The sequence below is a fragment of the Pseudopipra pipra genome, chromosome 8 (genome assembly GCF_036250125.1).
Source record: "Pseudopipra pipra isolate bDixPip1 chromosome 8, bDixPip1.hap1, whole genome shotgun sequence".
Lineage (NCBI taxonomy): Eukaryota > Metazoa > Chordata > Aves > Passeriformes > Pipridae > Pseudopipra > Pseudopipra pipra.
In genome coordinates this window covers 1,843,664-1,859,399 of record NC_087556.1, presented here as the reverse complement: position 1 = coordinate 1,859,399, position 15,736 = coordinate 1,843,664, and the positions used below count along the sequence as shown (strand labels likewise).

At 44.7% G+C, this 15,736-nt stretch overlaps 1 protein-coding gene across 10 annotated transcripts in view; it reads left to right on the top strand.

The window, feature by feature from the left end:
* Positions 1–15,736, top strand: part of PCDH15 (protocadherin related 15) — a 701,112-nt gene that overhangs the window by 509,654 nt on the left and 175,722 nt on the right. For all 10 annotated transcript variants that reach the window (XM_064662188.1, XM_064662185.1, XM_064662184.1 and 7 more), the window contains 2 exons: positions 1,953–2,065; positions 12,830–13,036. In XM_064662188.1, the coding sequence (XP_064518258.1) occupies positions 1,953–2,065; positions 12,830–13,036 (320 nt within the window). The remainder of the gene's footprint in view (positions 1–1,952; positions 2,066–12,829; positions 13,037–15,736) is intronic.

The window sequence follows — 15,736 nt, the reverse complement described above, 5'->3', positions numbered from 1 at the left end:
AGTGCCTGGACATACCAAGTGTGAAGCAAAACCACCTCCCCTTATTTTTATTAGTAATACCATTTTTACTAATAAATTTTACTATATTTACTAGTAAATTACTAGTAAAATATTATTTTTATGAGTAATTTTAAGCCTTTTTTTTATCATCTGGGGCTGGTCTTTGAGAAAAGTTAAATTTTCCTTTAAATTGCCAGCTTCTGACCCTGGAACTGTCTCTGTGATTTCTGCTGCCAGTTTGCACAAGTGACTGCTTTATTTGGTTGATATTTTAACTAAAGAGCCACAAAACCCCCCCAGCATTTTTGGGGGGCTCCTCTCCCTCCCTGTGTGCTCCCTGATGCCTTTGGAATCACTGTGTCCCACAAAACCCCTCCTCTGGCTCCAAGAAAAGCAAACTCCTCCCCTCCATAATTTTCTCCTTCAGGGAACCTCTTCTTTTCTACTTTGGCATTTAGTCCTTAATATCTTGATTTTTTTTTTTAGCTGCAGCATCAGCCCTGGTGATGTGAAGCCTCTAAGACCACGGCAGTCTGTTACCTGCCAAAAACTGGGAGCTCCTGCTGGGTGCCTTGTGCTCTTAAAGAATTAGATGAATTAATTAGGAGCTGAATTTAAAAGGCAGGACTTAGAACTTGAAGCTCTGCATTGATGGTGGTAGTGTAGTAGAAAGAATAATCCACAGCAGTTCTTCTGCTGCTTTCTGGGTCGATGACATATGTGTATATCAAGATAGTCACAGAAGAAAACCCATATATATATATGTATACACTATATATATATATAATTTATATATCTGGCAACTGGTTGTCATTTGAGGAGCTGCAAATGAAATTATTGCCCATGAAGTCTGGACAGTGATCCATCTCCTGAGGCAGCTTCTGGCTTTCTAAGAGCAGTTTCTTAACCATTCCTCTTGAAAGGTGAACACATAACAGCACCATTTATCAGGAAAGTGCTCTTTTCTTGTGTTGAATCTTCTGCCCTGTTATGGTTCAATCCTGGCTGGATTCAGGATTTGGCATGGCAAGGTTTGGCCTGCTCTCATGGCACATCCATCCCACGAGCCAGGAGTGCTTTCTGCCCCTCAGCTGCTGCACAGGACTATTCCCAGACCTAAATTCCTCCAGAGCGTAGGTTTATAATCGGTGTTTTGGTTTCCTGGGATGCTCTCCCAACACTGCCAAGCTGGGAGGTGCCAGAGTTTGTGCTGTGTGTCAACGCTGTGGCTCTCTGAGCCCTTTGGTACCAATGCTTTGAGTATTTGAGCCCTTTGGTGCCACTTCTTTGAGAGTCACGTGGCTCTAGATCCCAGCAGCTGAGTCCTTCCCTCCTCCTGTGTCTGCCTGGCTCCAGCAGGAGCCCTTTGGAAGGTTTTTGGGCTGCAGGTGCCAGAGCCAGCAGGTGCCAGCCTTTCAGGGCCCTTGCTCAATCTCCATGACATCCCACATCTGCTCAGGCTCTGATGCCTCCACTGGTTTGGAGACTATCCTGCAAATCCCCAGCCATGAGGACACCATTTCCAGCTGGCAGTAAATGGAAGCTGTTTCATCTGGTGCCTCCTCCCTGATGAGAAACTTCATTTCTTAGAAGGATTTCTAAAATGGCCCGTGTCTTTTTATATTGTACAATTATCATTTATGCTATTACTTATATATATTACTTCTATGCTATTAATAATGCTCCTGTTGTTATCAAGCACTTAGGGGTTCCCAGTTGAGAAGAATCTTTGTGGTCAGGGACAGCAGGGACATAATGGTAATATTAAACACAATGGTAATATTAAACACATAACTTAGTAGTATCCTAAAGCTCCATGTACACATGATGCAATATTTTATCCTTACAATAACAGGATTAGGTTTTGTTCCTTTGATGACTAATGAGTAAAATAAATACACTGTTGAACTAAACCTTTCAGATTTATTCAAACCTCAATGTCTTCCTTACAGGTACCCCTGAGGATTATCCACAGTATTTCCATATGAATCTCACAACAGCTGAACTGACACTCCTCAAGCCAATAAATAGGGATTTACACCAGAAGTTCGACTTGGTTATTAAGGTAATTTTGGCTGAATTAATTTTTCTATATTCTTTTGAGAACAAAAAGCTCTGAAGAAAATGTGGGGTGGGCTTGCTTGTCTTTCCTGCAGTGCTCTCTTCTCATTTTTAGCCTGTCAGGCATCATTTAACACCATCAAGGGGAACAAGGGTGTGAAGTATTTGAGAAAAAGGAATGAATCATGGCAGAGTCCCAACAGTTCATGTTATATTGTATTAACAAACTAAGTATCACTTGTCTGTTTGCTTTTTATGGCTCCTGAGAATGCATTTGGTTTCTGTTTCACGTATTCCTGTGCTGAAGGTTCATAGAGGTGCAGATAAGGGTGTGAGTAGTGAATATTCACAGAATCCCAGGATGGGTCAGGCTGGAGGGACCACAGTGGGCATCTGGTGCCACCTCCCTGCTCCAGCAGGGCCAGCCCAGAGCACAGGGCACAGGAGTGTGTCCAGACAGCTCTGGAACAGCCCCAGGGAGGACACTCCACCCCCTCTCTGCTCTCTCTTCAGGGCTGGGGCACTGCCCAGCCAACAAGTTCTTCCTCCTGTCCAGCTGGAACTTCCTGGCCATCAGTTCCTGCCCGTTCCTCTTGTCTTATACTGGGAGCAAGGGCAACAAAAAAATCATCTCCACATCTTGTAGCAATTTTGTGGAGGGTTTTCTTGGTTTAGTGTTCAGGTTAGATTCAAAATAAGGCAGCTCAGTCCAGAGCTCTGCTACTGAATAGAAAGAAAGCTCCTGAAACATAACCAGTGCTGAGCTCAATCAGCTCCTGTTAATTGGAAAAGCCATAAACCATTCCCCATCCCTGGAAGGGTTCAAGACCAGGTTGGACAGGGCTTGGAGGAACCTGGTCTCAGCATGTCTCTCAACATGCATCTCCCTGGTTACTGAGTCCCAGCTCTGCACGTATAAAACACAGTCAGAATTTGCTGCTTTCTTTGCCAATTTGAGGATTTAGAGGAAAAGAATAGGAGGTGACAATATCAATGTTTGACTTGTTAAATGTACTAAGCTGTTAATTTTACTTTGAGCAAAGTACAAACTTTGTACAAAGCTGAAAGCTTTGCTGTAGGTGGGGTTTGCACCAGGCTGCAAAAATCAGTGCAGTAAAGATGGTGGCAGTGAGAACAGAGCAGAGTTACATTTGATTCTTTTGGAGAGAGTCTGGACCTGACCCTGGAGTTGTTATCTAATGACAGAAAATCAAGGTTTTGTTCTGTTTATTCGTAGCTGGAAGGGCAAATAAAAGGGAAAGGAATCTCTGCAGTCTTGTAGTAGAGCACTTGTGTATTTATCAGGGCATTCCATGGAGAAAAAAGAGCGTGCTTTCAAACTGCACCATATTTAAACACATATTTAAATACTTAGTAGTATCAAATTTATTTCTAGATACAAATGTTCAACTCATGAAGGTAGTTTGGATTGGAAGGGACCTTAAAGACCATCTAGTTCCAACCCTCTGCCATAGGCAGGCCTGCCACCCGGTATCCAAATACAGTGGTAATAAGTTTGTTAATATACAGGTCCTTTCTGTATCTCCTGAGGAACTGAGCTGTGAGTACAGTAGGACAGAAGATGAAACAAAATTGCAGCTCATAACAGTGTTGAATAACTTGGCACCTCCTTAAATACTGTGTTGATTTCCTCCCTTGGTTGATTTTGAATGCAGCAAAGTACAAAGCTGGTGCATGCTGACAGTGAAATCATTTGGGATTGGATTCCTTGATAAAAATCTATTTTGGGCCTTACTTCCTGTTCTGGAGTTCTGCTGTCACTGGGACAGATGTGGAAATTTGGGCGAAATAACATCTAAATAAATGGAGAGGGACTTTTCCCAAGGGCGCGTAGAGATACAACAAGGGGGAATGGCTTCCCACTGCCAGAGGGCAGGGTTAGATGGGATATTGGGAAGGAATTGTTCCCTGTGAGGGTGGGGAGGCCCTGGCACAGGTTGCCCAGAGAAGCTGTGGCTGCCCCTGGATCCCTGGAAGTGTCCAAGAACAGTTTGGAGCAACCTGGGCTAGTGGGAGGTGTCCCTGCTCATGGCAGGGGGTGGAACGAGATGGGCTTTAAGGTCCCTTCCAACCCAAACCATTCTAAATATAGAATTCTAAATATACTAAGAAATGGCAGCTTAAAGCCCTGGAGCACTTTGATTTCCAAAATTCATCAGCCAGGTACAGTAACACAACACACCAATTACAGCCACCCCTTACCCTGCTCTGGTGGGGCATCTCCTGAGCCTAAATGGCCCCTTTGGTTGTTAATGGCACTGTTTATGGGCATTGCTGGTTCATGTTGCTGTGCTGTAGGTGCAGCCAGGGGGATAATAAGGGAAATGATCAGTCTGTAAGAATGACAGTGTGCCACCAGCTAGAATAATAAAAGTTTTAATGCTGTGCTGTTCAGGGCCCTTTTGAACTGCTGTGATGTCTCAGGCTTGTACCAAATCAAACCTTCAGATTCTTGTGCTGCTCTTTCTCAAGTTTTCATTTCTCGCAGCGTTGAAGTTGTTGGATCTGATTCTGTTTTATCTGTGTGATGTTTCCCTTCAAACAGAAAATACACTGTTTTTTGCAGCACTCACAAAATTTAATCTTTAAAATATTCCCTCTCATGTGAGGAGATCAATTTTTTTTTTCCTGTTAAGTTATTATGGAAAAGAGTGAAATGGAAAAGGTGGTTAAGTCAATACATGAATATTTGAATGCAGGAAGGAAGGCAGACAGGTGTGCTCACCTGTGGGACAAAAATTAGATTGCTGATAAATTTTGAATTCTCAAATAGGGAGACAATGGAAAAAACTAAATATCTTAATAAGAAATGCTGGTTTTCAACCTCTGTGCTATCTCCAGAACATAATAGATGATAAGCAAGGAGAAAAACTATTTTGTCCTCCTGTGGCACTTCCACTCCCTGCCAAGCAATGTGGGCTTTTACAAAAGAATGTGTGGATTTTTTTGGGTGTCCCATTGAAATTTCCATGTTTCATCAGCAAGGCTGCCACACTGTGTGGATTTAGAACCTTTAAACTGAAAGGGCTTCCAGTGTTAATAATACTGTAATTAAAATTAGATGCACATGACCATTGCACTGCAGACATGAGACTATGTTCTTGTTACCAGCTCTAAAAAGTGTTAGTGAGGTTTTATTTATTTTTAAAGCATGTATAACATGAAACCAAAAGGAGAATTAATCAAATTTTGATGCATTTGGATCCTTTCCTCTTGGAACTTGGGTTATTTATCAATCAGACAAAATCTAACCTGGAAGTTCTATTATAATCAATTTGCAAAGAGGATGGGCTACTGAAGGCTGGATGTGCTTACACAGCCAGTAAAACCTAATTCCTGGAATTGCTGCACTCCAGAGAATTTACCACATCTGTAAGAAACCAGATTTTGCTGAACTTGCTGCACATCAGGTGAGAGAGTAGAGGACTGTTTTGTTGATCTCATGGGGGCACCTGTGCACAGGGGAAGTGAAGTTGATAATGTAGTTTTAGAGTAGATTTGCATAGAGCCTGTATGGTATTAAACCACTGTCCACTGTATTTAATTGTATTTGGGAAATTGGAAAGGATTTATGTAAATTGGGCATCTCAAAAAAAAAATCAAATTAGATTAAAAAAAAGGGGGAGAAGGGAAGGAGGAAAGAAGTTTCCCAGCCTCAAATAACATTTTTAGGCTGACTTTTTAATAAGACTTTTACTTGAAACAAAGAGTTTTATGGTTCTTAGGGAATAGACTGTCACAATCTGGTCTTGTGGGAGTGTTCCTGCCCAAGGCAGGGGGTTGGAATTCCATGAGCACTAAGGCCCTTCCAACCCAAACCACTCTGGAATTCTATGAAAAAGGGGTTTTTGGTGCCTTCCCCACAGTTTTGATAAGAGAAGTGTCTGTGCCACAGTGGTGCAGATTATTTTGAAGAATATCCTTGCAGAGGATTTTCTGTATCCCGGGGACCTCTCTGTGCCATCCCCACGAGGTGCCTCTGCCAGGCTGTCCTTGACCCGGGGTCAGATAACACCGTGGAGACACTTCTACAGTGGGATTGCATTTCCCTGTTGTTCAGGTGGTGACAGAAGGTCAGACTGTTTGAAATTCCAGTGTCACCGGGAAACTGGTTTGTGGGCCCACTCTGCAGGAAGTGATGGGGAACTCTCCTGTAAAATTCTGTTTACTCTGGAACTTTTACTGGCTGGAATTTTTGAACAGAGTGGGATTTAGAATCTTTAGGTTTTCCCCTGCTGAATTGTCAGGTTGTTATATAGGCTGACATTAGAGGTGTGAGTAAGTCAGGTGTACTTGCTGTGAGCATTTCTGCGAGACTGAGTAGCAGCCAGACCAAATTCCATGTTAATCAGGGAAAATTGTGAGTGAACTCAGCTTCATGCATAAGATGCCATTTGCAGTGACATTCCTGGGCAGGAATTTGTGTGCCTGTTGTCCTGCCCATCCCAAGGAAATGCCTGGGAGCTGGAAACAGCTTCCTCTCAAGGGGCACTGGGGGGACAGCTCCAGTCTCTGCTCTCTGTGAGCAGAGACAGGACCCAGGGAACAGCTGGAGCTGTGCCAGGGCAGGGTCAGGTTGGATCTCAGGGAAAGGTTCTTCCCCCAGAGGCTGGTTGGGCACTGACCAGGCTCCCCAGGGCAGTGGGCACAGCCCCAAGGCTGCCAGAGCTCCAGGAGGGTTTGGACAATGCTCTGAGGGACAGGGTGGAATTGTTGGGGTGTCTGTGCAGGGCCAGGAGTTGGACTGATGACCCTTGTGGGTCCCTTCCAGCTCAGGATATTCCATGATTCTGTGATTCCTTTCTTGTGGAGGTGCTTTGGATCAGGGAGATGCTCCCAGAACATGTATCAGCTGTTCCAGTAGAGGGAAGCCCTTCACAGTGTGCACAATTTTCCCTGATCTGGATCTCAGCACAAACAACAGAAAGTGGTGCTCTCCTGCTCCTCCCTCGGGAGATTAATTGGTTTCTCTCTTCCCATTGGGAACTTCATTGATCCCTCCTGTCCATTGCTCTCAAGGGTGTTGAAAACTTCTGCATTCCGTGAAAAGAAGGCCTTGCTTCTGCAGCAGCCTCAGGATCAAACTGTGGACAAACATGCACTTCGAAGGCAGAAAATAAAGTACATTTAGCCATGTTTTGGGGGATCTGTTCATCGAACAAAGGCTGTTTTCTGTTCCAAGTGCAGAGGGCAAGGCTAAGACATGATCAGTTTAAAAGCCAGGCAGGTCATGGAGCACAGCAGTGGGATGGAGCCCTTGGCTTTTGCAGAAACTTGGGAACAATCTCAGTGAGTGAAATACTGGAATAAAAAAACTTGTTATGATCCTGGGGTGTTACAGAATCATAACATTGCTGAGATTGGCAGGAACCTCTGGAGAATGGCCAGTCCTACCCCCTGCTCAGGATGGGGAGGGAGTATTTGGAAACTCTGCAGCCTCTCTGGGCAACCTGGTGAAGATCCCCACTGCTCTCCCCGTGCCCACCAAGCCATTCATCTCACTGCAGGGACCTGTCAGGGTGGTGGAGCATGAATTGCCCTCATAAACCCATGGGAGTGATGACTCCCAGCCTCCTCCTGGTCCTTTGTATGCTTGGAAATGGCTCCCAGAATTATCTGCTCCCCCACGACTTTCCCTAGCACTGAGGGGAGGTTCCGGACTTCTCTGGACCTTCCTTCTTGTCTTTCTTGAAGATACAAGTGACATTTCTTTTGTTCTAGACCTCAGGAACCTTTCAAGTGCAGTAGAGAGGGGTCTTGCAGCGCAGTCAGCCACCCCCCTTAGCATGTGTGAGTGCATCCCACTGAGGTTGGAAAAGCCCTCTGAGATCACCAATTCCACCCATTCCCCAGCACTGCCAAGCCCACCACTAACCCTTGTCCCCAAGGGCAACATCTACATGTCTTTTGAGCACTTCCAGAGGTGAAACTTCCAGGGATTGACTGTAGAATTGCAGAAGGACTTTGCAAGACCGAGTGAGTCGGTGATAAAACAGCTGATAAAATAAGGCATGGCTTAAAAATAAAGTGAAACGTGTCAGAAAAGATCATCCCGGCCTTCTGCTGAGAATGATGGGGTCTGGCTTGTCTTGGGAATGAGATCTTGGCCTTGGAACTGAGCACTGAGTGTGAAGGTTGGCGCAGTGATCCATGGCTGTCAAAAAAAAAGAGGCAAAATTAGAAATCATTAATGAAGATAGAGAACAGAACAGAGAAAAAAAAACAGCAGTACTGAAGGGATTCAGGTGCACAGCTCTGGTCCCTGTCCCAAGAAGGACAGAGCAGAACTGAAGCAGGCTCCTGTCAGGTGAGGAAGGAGGAGGCCGTGGTAGACACCTGTAAAATAGTGTCAGAGTTCTGAGGGTGAAGGAGAATCAACAGTTCACTCTCTGGAAATGTCAGAACAAGGAGTTATCAACTGAAGCAGGAGGAGGCAAAGTTTAAAATAGAACAAATGGGTTGTTCTTCTCTGAAAGAGAAGGTTGAGTGGAGACTTCAGAGCAACCTTCCAGTGTCTGAAGGGGCCTGCAAGGCAGCTGGAGACAGACTCTGCCTCGGGAACTGGAGCGCCAGGACAAGGGGGAATGGCTTCAAACTGACAGAGGGGAAATTCAGGTGAGATGTATGGGAGAAATTCTTGGCTGTGAGGGTGGGGAGGCCCTGGCACAGGTTGCCCAGAGAAGCTGTGGCTGCCCCTGGATCCCTGGAAGTGTCCAAGGCCAGGTTGGACGGGGCTTGGAGCAACCTGGGCTGGTGGGAGGTGTCCATGCCCATGGCAGGGGGTGGGATGGGATGAGCCTTAAGTCCCTTCCAACCCAAACCTTGATTCATTCTCTGTTTCTGTGGCTCTGACAGAGCCTGTTTGCTCTGACAGGCAGAGGTGGAGTCACTGACTCTGGGAGTGTTCCAGAGACATCTGGATGTGGCACTTGGGGACATGGGTTAGGGGTGATTATGGTGTTGCTGGGGGAATGGTGGACTCAATGATCTTGAAGGTCTCTTCCAACTTTGATGATTCTGTGATTCTGTGATTCTTTTATTATGAATTTTAGACAACACAATGCTAGCAGGCAATGAGAAGATGTCCCTCAGCTGAGGCTCCCTGCACTGGAAGTTCCTGGACTTAGAGAAATGCTCCAAAGTCCATGGTTTTTGAGATTTAAAAAGTCCTGAATTATCTAACTTTTTTTTTTCCCCAGCACTTCAGAAACTTTGTATTTGCAATGTTTGGTTGGTTTTTGCAAGACTGTCAGCCTTCAATTCCTCACACCCTGTTTTGATCTCTTGGCTCTGTGCATCTGGTGACCTGAGTTATCTTTGTTCAGGGTAGCTCCACTTTTCCCCTCTTCCCATGTATCTTAATGAATATATTTTCTTGCATTTAAGAAATCTTTGCTTTTCTAAGATTTTGGGTTTCAACTCACAGTGACAGATGAGAAAAAAGAATAAAAGAAGTGTATTTTCATTAAATACTTGCTCAGTCCACTTCCTGACAAGGCTGATATCTCCCACATAATTAGTTTGGTTGAATTGCTGTGCATCTCCTGTAGGTATTAAGTACAATTACTGGTCTTTTAAATTAACTATTCAAATGTTCATCCCTCAGGTGAACTCAGTATTCAACTAATTCTCTTTTAGACCTTCCTTTTTCTATCCTGTATTTAATCTAGTAATGAGAGTTGATGTAGAATTGAAAATCTGAGTGCAGGGACAGGTTTTGTCTTTGTGAATAAGGAGAGGGGGAAAAAGGGTGCAGAAAACCCAGACCTTTTCCTGTCCATTACTAAAATGTTGCTTCATATCAGTCTTCAAAGTTGTCACACACATATGGAAACAGCAAGTTTTCCTCACCTTCAGCAGCGTGGTAAAAGATTTTCTTGCCTTTAGAGTGCTGTCACAGATACACATTAGAAAGACCAGTGATTGTGAGATAAGATTAACCCTAAATTGTGTGTCAGCACTCCCAGAGCAATGAAACTATTAAAATCAATAATGGCTTTGTTCTGTAATGTCTCTTATTGACAGAAATGGCTGTATTTCCTTCCTGCAGTAAACAGGCATCTTTGTTCATGTAAAACTCAAACATCCATCACTTAAAACTTGGCATAACAACTTCATAGTTGGTGTTTTTCTTTAAGGGAGGGGAAGAAGAAGAAAGACTTGTATTATTTGGAAAGGTGGCCTCTGTAACTAGGACTGTTCACTGCACTACAGCCTTGATGATCCTGAAGTCACCTGATACGTGACCAAAAAAAAAAAAGTATGTTTTGGGGTTTGGGGTTTTTTTAAGCACAGTGTCTAGACACATTATGTGCCAATTTCATTTCCCTGGCACATCACAGGCTTCACTGACAGTAAAGTCAAATTTCTTCTGAGTTCTAAAGGTACTCTGTCCTTCTTGTCCTTAAGCCATTTTTTAATCCGTATCAGTGGTTCTTTCCTTATGCTGTACTTTGTGACCTTGGGAATTAATCCAGTGTGTGACATATAATCCTAAATCTTAGTCCAAATCTAGATAAATTATGTCCCTTGTTTCACCCAGATCTCCCAGTTCTGGTATGTACTTCAAAGAAGCAACTTTGTCAGCCCTGACCTTCCCTCTCTGTCTCTGTGCTGGCTGCTCCTTAGTTTAATTACATTGATTCAAATACTGCAACATAGAATTATAAAATGGTTTGGGTTGGAATGGACCTTAAAGACCATCACATTCCAACCCCTGACATAGGCAGGGACACCTCCCACTAGCCCAGGTTGCTCTAAGTCCCATCCAGCCTGGCCTTGGACATTTCCAGGGACGGAGCAGCCACAGCTTCTCTGGGCAACCTGTGCCAGGGCCTCCCCACCCTCACAGGGAGGAATTCCTTCCCAATATCCCATCCAACCCTCCCCTCTGGCAGTGGGAAGCCATTCCCCCTTGTCCTGCCACTCCAGGCTCTTGGAAATAATCTCTCTCCATGTTTCTTGTCATCCCCTTCAGGCCCTGGAAGGCCACAATCAGGTCACCCCAAAGCTTCTCCCCTCCAGGCTGAACAATCCCAGCTCTCCCAGCCTTTCCTCCCAGCAGAGCTGCTGCATCCCTCTGATCCTCTTGGGGCCTCCTCTGGACTGGCTCCAGCAGCTCCATGTCCTTGCTGGGCTGTTCCCAGGGCTGGAGCAGCTCTGCAGGGGGGTCTCCCCTGAGGGGCAGAGGGGCAGAATCCCCCCCTGCCCTGCTGCCCACGCTGGGGGATCAGCCCAGGGCACGGGGGGTTTCTGGGCCAGGGCAGGTCCAGCCTCTGCCCCACCAGCACCCCCAGGGCCTTCTGCCTGGGCTGCTCTCAATCGCTTCTCACTTAAAGTTTGAGTTTAACACCAAGGAAGGAATGATCCTTAGGAAATCCTTAAATCAGCAAAGATGAGATCCCAGCCTGCTCCCGGGAGACTGTCTCTATTTCCTCACATAACAATTTAACATAGACATCTCTTCAGCCAGCAGGTTAAATTAAATGCAAGCCTTTAGAAGTCAGTCTGCTGTATAATGGTCTTCAGGGGAGATATTTAATGGTATTCTACCCGAAATTCCAGAGTTCATTTTCTTTTCTTCCTCACCTTACAGAAATCTCATCCCTCCTGAATGATGTCAGTGCTGTACAAGTAGCAGGGGATGGGCAAATGTTCTCATGCTGCAGGTCTCCACTGGTGTGGTATTCCCAGGTTTTGGCCCTGGGAATACGCATTTTGGCCGTAGGAGACTGTCTTTCAATGCCCTACTATTGTCTTGCTACAGGGACATGTGCAGGACTATAATTAAAACTGGTTTACTCTTCATAAATTAGAGAACAAATTACTTGTTGTCTTCTACTTCCCTTGTTTATTTGCCTTAATTAGTGGTTGGCTGTAAAGTTAAAAGACAAGAAAGGAAGATCATGGGTTTATGTTGGATGAGCCCACTGGAATGGGCAGTTAGTGCTTTTATGTTTAGGAAGTTTGAAAATAAAAATAAATAGGGTGAAAACTGGGGGTTATTCATTGAAATAAAGAATATTTTACTTGACACTCACATCCACAACTTCTCTGGCACAGGTTGCCCAGAGAAGCTGTGGCTGCCCCTGGATCCCTGGAAGTGTCCAAGGCCAGGTTGGATGGGGTTTGGAGCAACCTGGGCTAGTGGGAGGTGTCCCTGCCCATGGCAGGGGTGGGACTGGATGGGCTTTGAGGTCCCTTCCAGCCCTAACTGTTCTAGGATGCAAAACCAGGCAAACTCCAAATTAAAATCCCAGTCCTGTAATGCTGGAGAGGTGGATTTTGGGGGAGAGGGAGGGAGTCGTGTCCAGTAATCTGTAGGAAGCACTGTGCATCCCTGTGTGCTGGCAGCACCTTTGGGGTTTAACTCTTGCTGGTGCCTTGGGTTCTGTTGTACAATCAGCAGTCTCCAGTTTTCTTTTGTCCTTCGAAGATTTTTCCAAAACTCTCAGTCCTGCGAGTTTAAGGAACTATGTTTGCTTATGTGCTGTAGAGCTTTGGGTTTCTTGGGACTATGTAAAAGTTTATTGTGATGGGAAGTCTTTCTGTTCTTCTCTCCTACTAATTTTTAGTTGTTCGTTTGGGGTTTTTTTCATGATGCCCAGTTTCACAAAAGGGGGATCTGTGCAATGGTATCCATTTCTTTAACTGGATTTTGATTGTTAACTCCAAACCATCCCCAGTCAGTCTCTGTTTGCAGCTGAACTTGGCTGAGAGAGCCTTTGACAAATGAGGTGTTTTTTAGGCTGAACAAGACAATGGCCACCCCCTTCCTGCCTTTGCCAACCTGCACATCGAGGTCCTCGATGAGAACAACCAGAAGCCTTATTTCACCAGATCCACCTACGAGGGCTTCATCCTGGAATCCTCCCCGGTGGGAACCACCATCTCAGATAACCAGAACCTCACTTCTCCACTGCAGGTCGTGGTGCTGGACAACGACGTGGAGGAGGTATGTGTTGGTCCCTTACAGTGTCCTTCTTGTGGCTGAATTTTTATTGCTTTCAGGGCTCGCTCTTTCTAAAATTTTTTTTAAATTGAGACAAAGGAGGTTTGATCAATAAATTAAAAAAAAAAAAAAAACAACAAAAACTCACTATCACTTTTTTATATCTTAGTTTCCTTTTTGTTTTCATTCTGAGTTCAAATTTGAGAAGTGATTTGAAAGTGCATCTGAGCTGGAAAACTACTCTGTGTTTTACTCAGCTCTCCGTGAGTTTGTGTTCTCTTCAAGGTGATGAATCCTCAGCACAAAGAGGTTTTTGGGAAAGGGATGGGCCTTTCCCACAGTGTGGGCAAATGGGAGAGAGGGATGAGCCTTTCCCACAGTGTGGAAAAATGGGAGAGGGGGGCTCAGAGCAGGAGGAAGTCGTAGTTTGAACTGAGAAGAAGAGGAATAGGAGGGCAGGAGGCTGGAAGGTCAATCCTTTCTTTGCTCTGCCCAGATTTGGATACCAACACTACTCATGGGGATCTTCAAAGGAACAGTAACCAAGCAGTAGCAGGACATCACTCCTGGGCTGATGTTTCTTCAGTTCTCACCAAGGCTATGAGAGGGGTTTTTTTGGCTAATGTTTCTTTTCCCTCTAATTCTTGTTGTCTCTCCAGTTGTCCCCGTTGGTCTTTTTGGTTTCCGTTCTCTGGTTGTCTTCAGATCCATAAGGAAAGCTGAGTTTTGGGATAGGATTTGTAGTACTAGTTATACATGTCAGTACTCTTTAGTTCTTATAGTCCAAAAACAACCCCCTGATTCTGAAGGATTCATGTTGGACACAGGCAAATCCATGATTTTTAAGAAACACAAGACTGTTGTCACTGACAGATACTTTTGCATCACTGCACTGGAGTGATTTATTGTCCCAAGAAGGTCTTTTAAAGCCCACATTCCTGTAGAATATCTCCTTCCTATCCATTAAAACATCTCCCTGGATTTATGGGCCTTGATAAAAACCATTTGGAAGGCAGGTGGGAATGACTGTTGGATCTGGCTTTGTGGGGGCTGGATAAAAGGTGTGGAATGAGGGTGTGGGACACCAGCAGGCATTGCTGGGGGTCTGGATTGCTTGTGAAACACTCTAGTTTTGTTAAAAGCAAAGCAGTTTCTTGTTTGATCAAATTCCTGGGATCTTGGATGTTAGTATAGGAATAATCAAGGTGTGCAGGCATCAGGTGTGTGTTTATGGCCTTTTTAAACTGCTAATTTGAGAAATTTTCTTGGGAGGCTGCTGGGATCCTTTGATTTGATCCTTTGGTTCAAACAGGCCTTGGTGTGTGTCTGTCTGTGACAGAGGCTGTGGTTGTCCCATCTCTGGAAGTGTTCCAGGCCAGGTTGGTGCAGCCTGGCCCATGGAGGGGGACTGGAATGAGATGAGTTTTAACTTTGCCATGATTCTGGGATCAGCTGCAATGAGCTTGGAAAATCCTCCTGTGCACACAAAGAGTGTCCAAAGAATCCACCTACTACAGCTGGAAAAAGAAGGGCTGAATCCCTTGTGCTTGGAATAATTCAAAGCAAATTCTCCTTAATTAAAGAAAATTCAGTGTCCTAGTTCAGGCTTTTAAATTGACTGGCAGTTTTCTATGCTGCTGCTTTTTTGGGACTCTTTCCCATTTCTGGCAGTTGATATCATTCCACTGAAGGGATGACAGACAGAATTTGGGCTTCATTAACCTCCGGAGGGTTTCCAGGCTGGAGTTAATAGTGCTGGGATTAACCTTTCCCTGGCAGTTGCACAGCTCTGCCCATGAGATGGCAAAGGCAGATTTGATAATACAAGGTTCTCTGCTGTAACTACATGTTAGGTTATATACAAGACAGAAAATTAGGATAACTTTGAACTGCTAAATCCTGAATTTGGGCTGACTGATTGAATCATGGAATCATGCCAGATAGATAGCAACCCACGTGCTATGTACATGCTCTCAAAAATGCAAATGTTTAATTTCAAAAACTTCTGCACAGAAAAGCAGCTTGTTCTTTTACTTCCCTAGGTTTGTAATGTAATCCTGGGATTTCTGTTCCCCACCAAAAGTGCTTTGTGTTACTCATTTAGTCAGTACAAGTTCAATACCTCGAGTTTTGAGGGGTGCTCTGAGAATCATCACAAGCAGTTTGATCACTGGGCCCCTCTTTAGCCCATCAGCACATTCCCATGAATTCCTCTCAACATTTGGATATTGGAAAGGGAATCTCCTGTGGATATGACAGTTCAAGAGCCCAACTGTTTTTCCTAGTGAACCTAAGACATGGTTGTTTTACATCACATTTTAGTTTTCATTGGACGTTGGATAACAGGAGTTTGGAGAAGTGAGTGAAAATCAACTTCAGCCACACGATGCAAAACAAAGAGCCAAAAGTGAATTATTTCTGTTTATTATTGGAAAAGTTTAATATTTCAGTGTGGCATGATGAGTAACTGCCAAGGATTTCCAGACTCGGAAATGATGTGGCAATAAAGCCTGAATTCTGACACCCCACCCCATCCCCCAAATAAGGGAGATCTCCCTCCTTGCTGGGCTGTGATTCCATGTGCTGGGCAGATGGACTGTGCTGGAACTTGGCCAGTGGCCCTCATGTCCCCTCCTTGCTGCCAGGCTGGGGCTGCACCTGAAAGGCCCCTTCCCCCAGGTCTGAGGGATAAGGACCATGGAC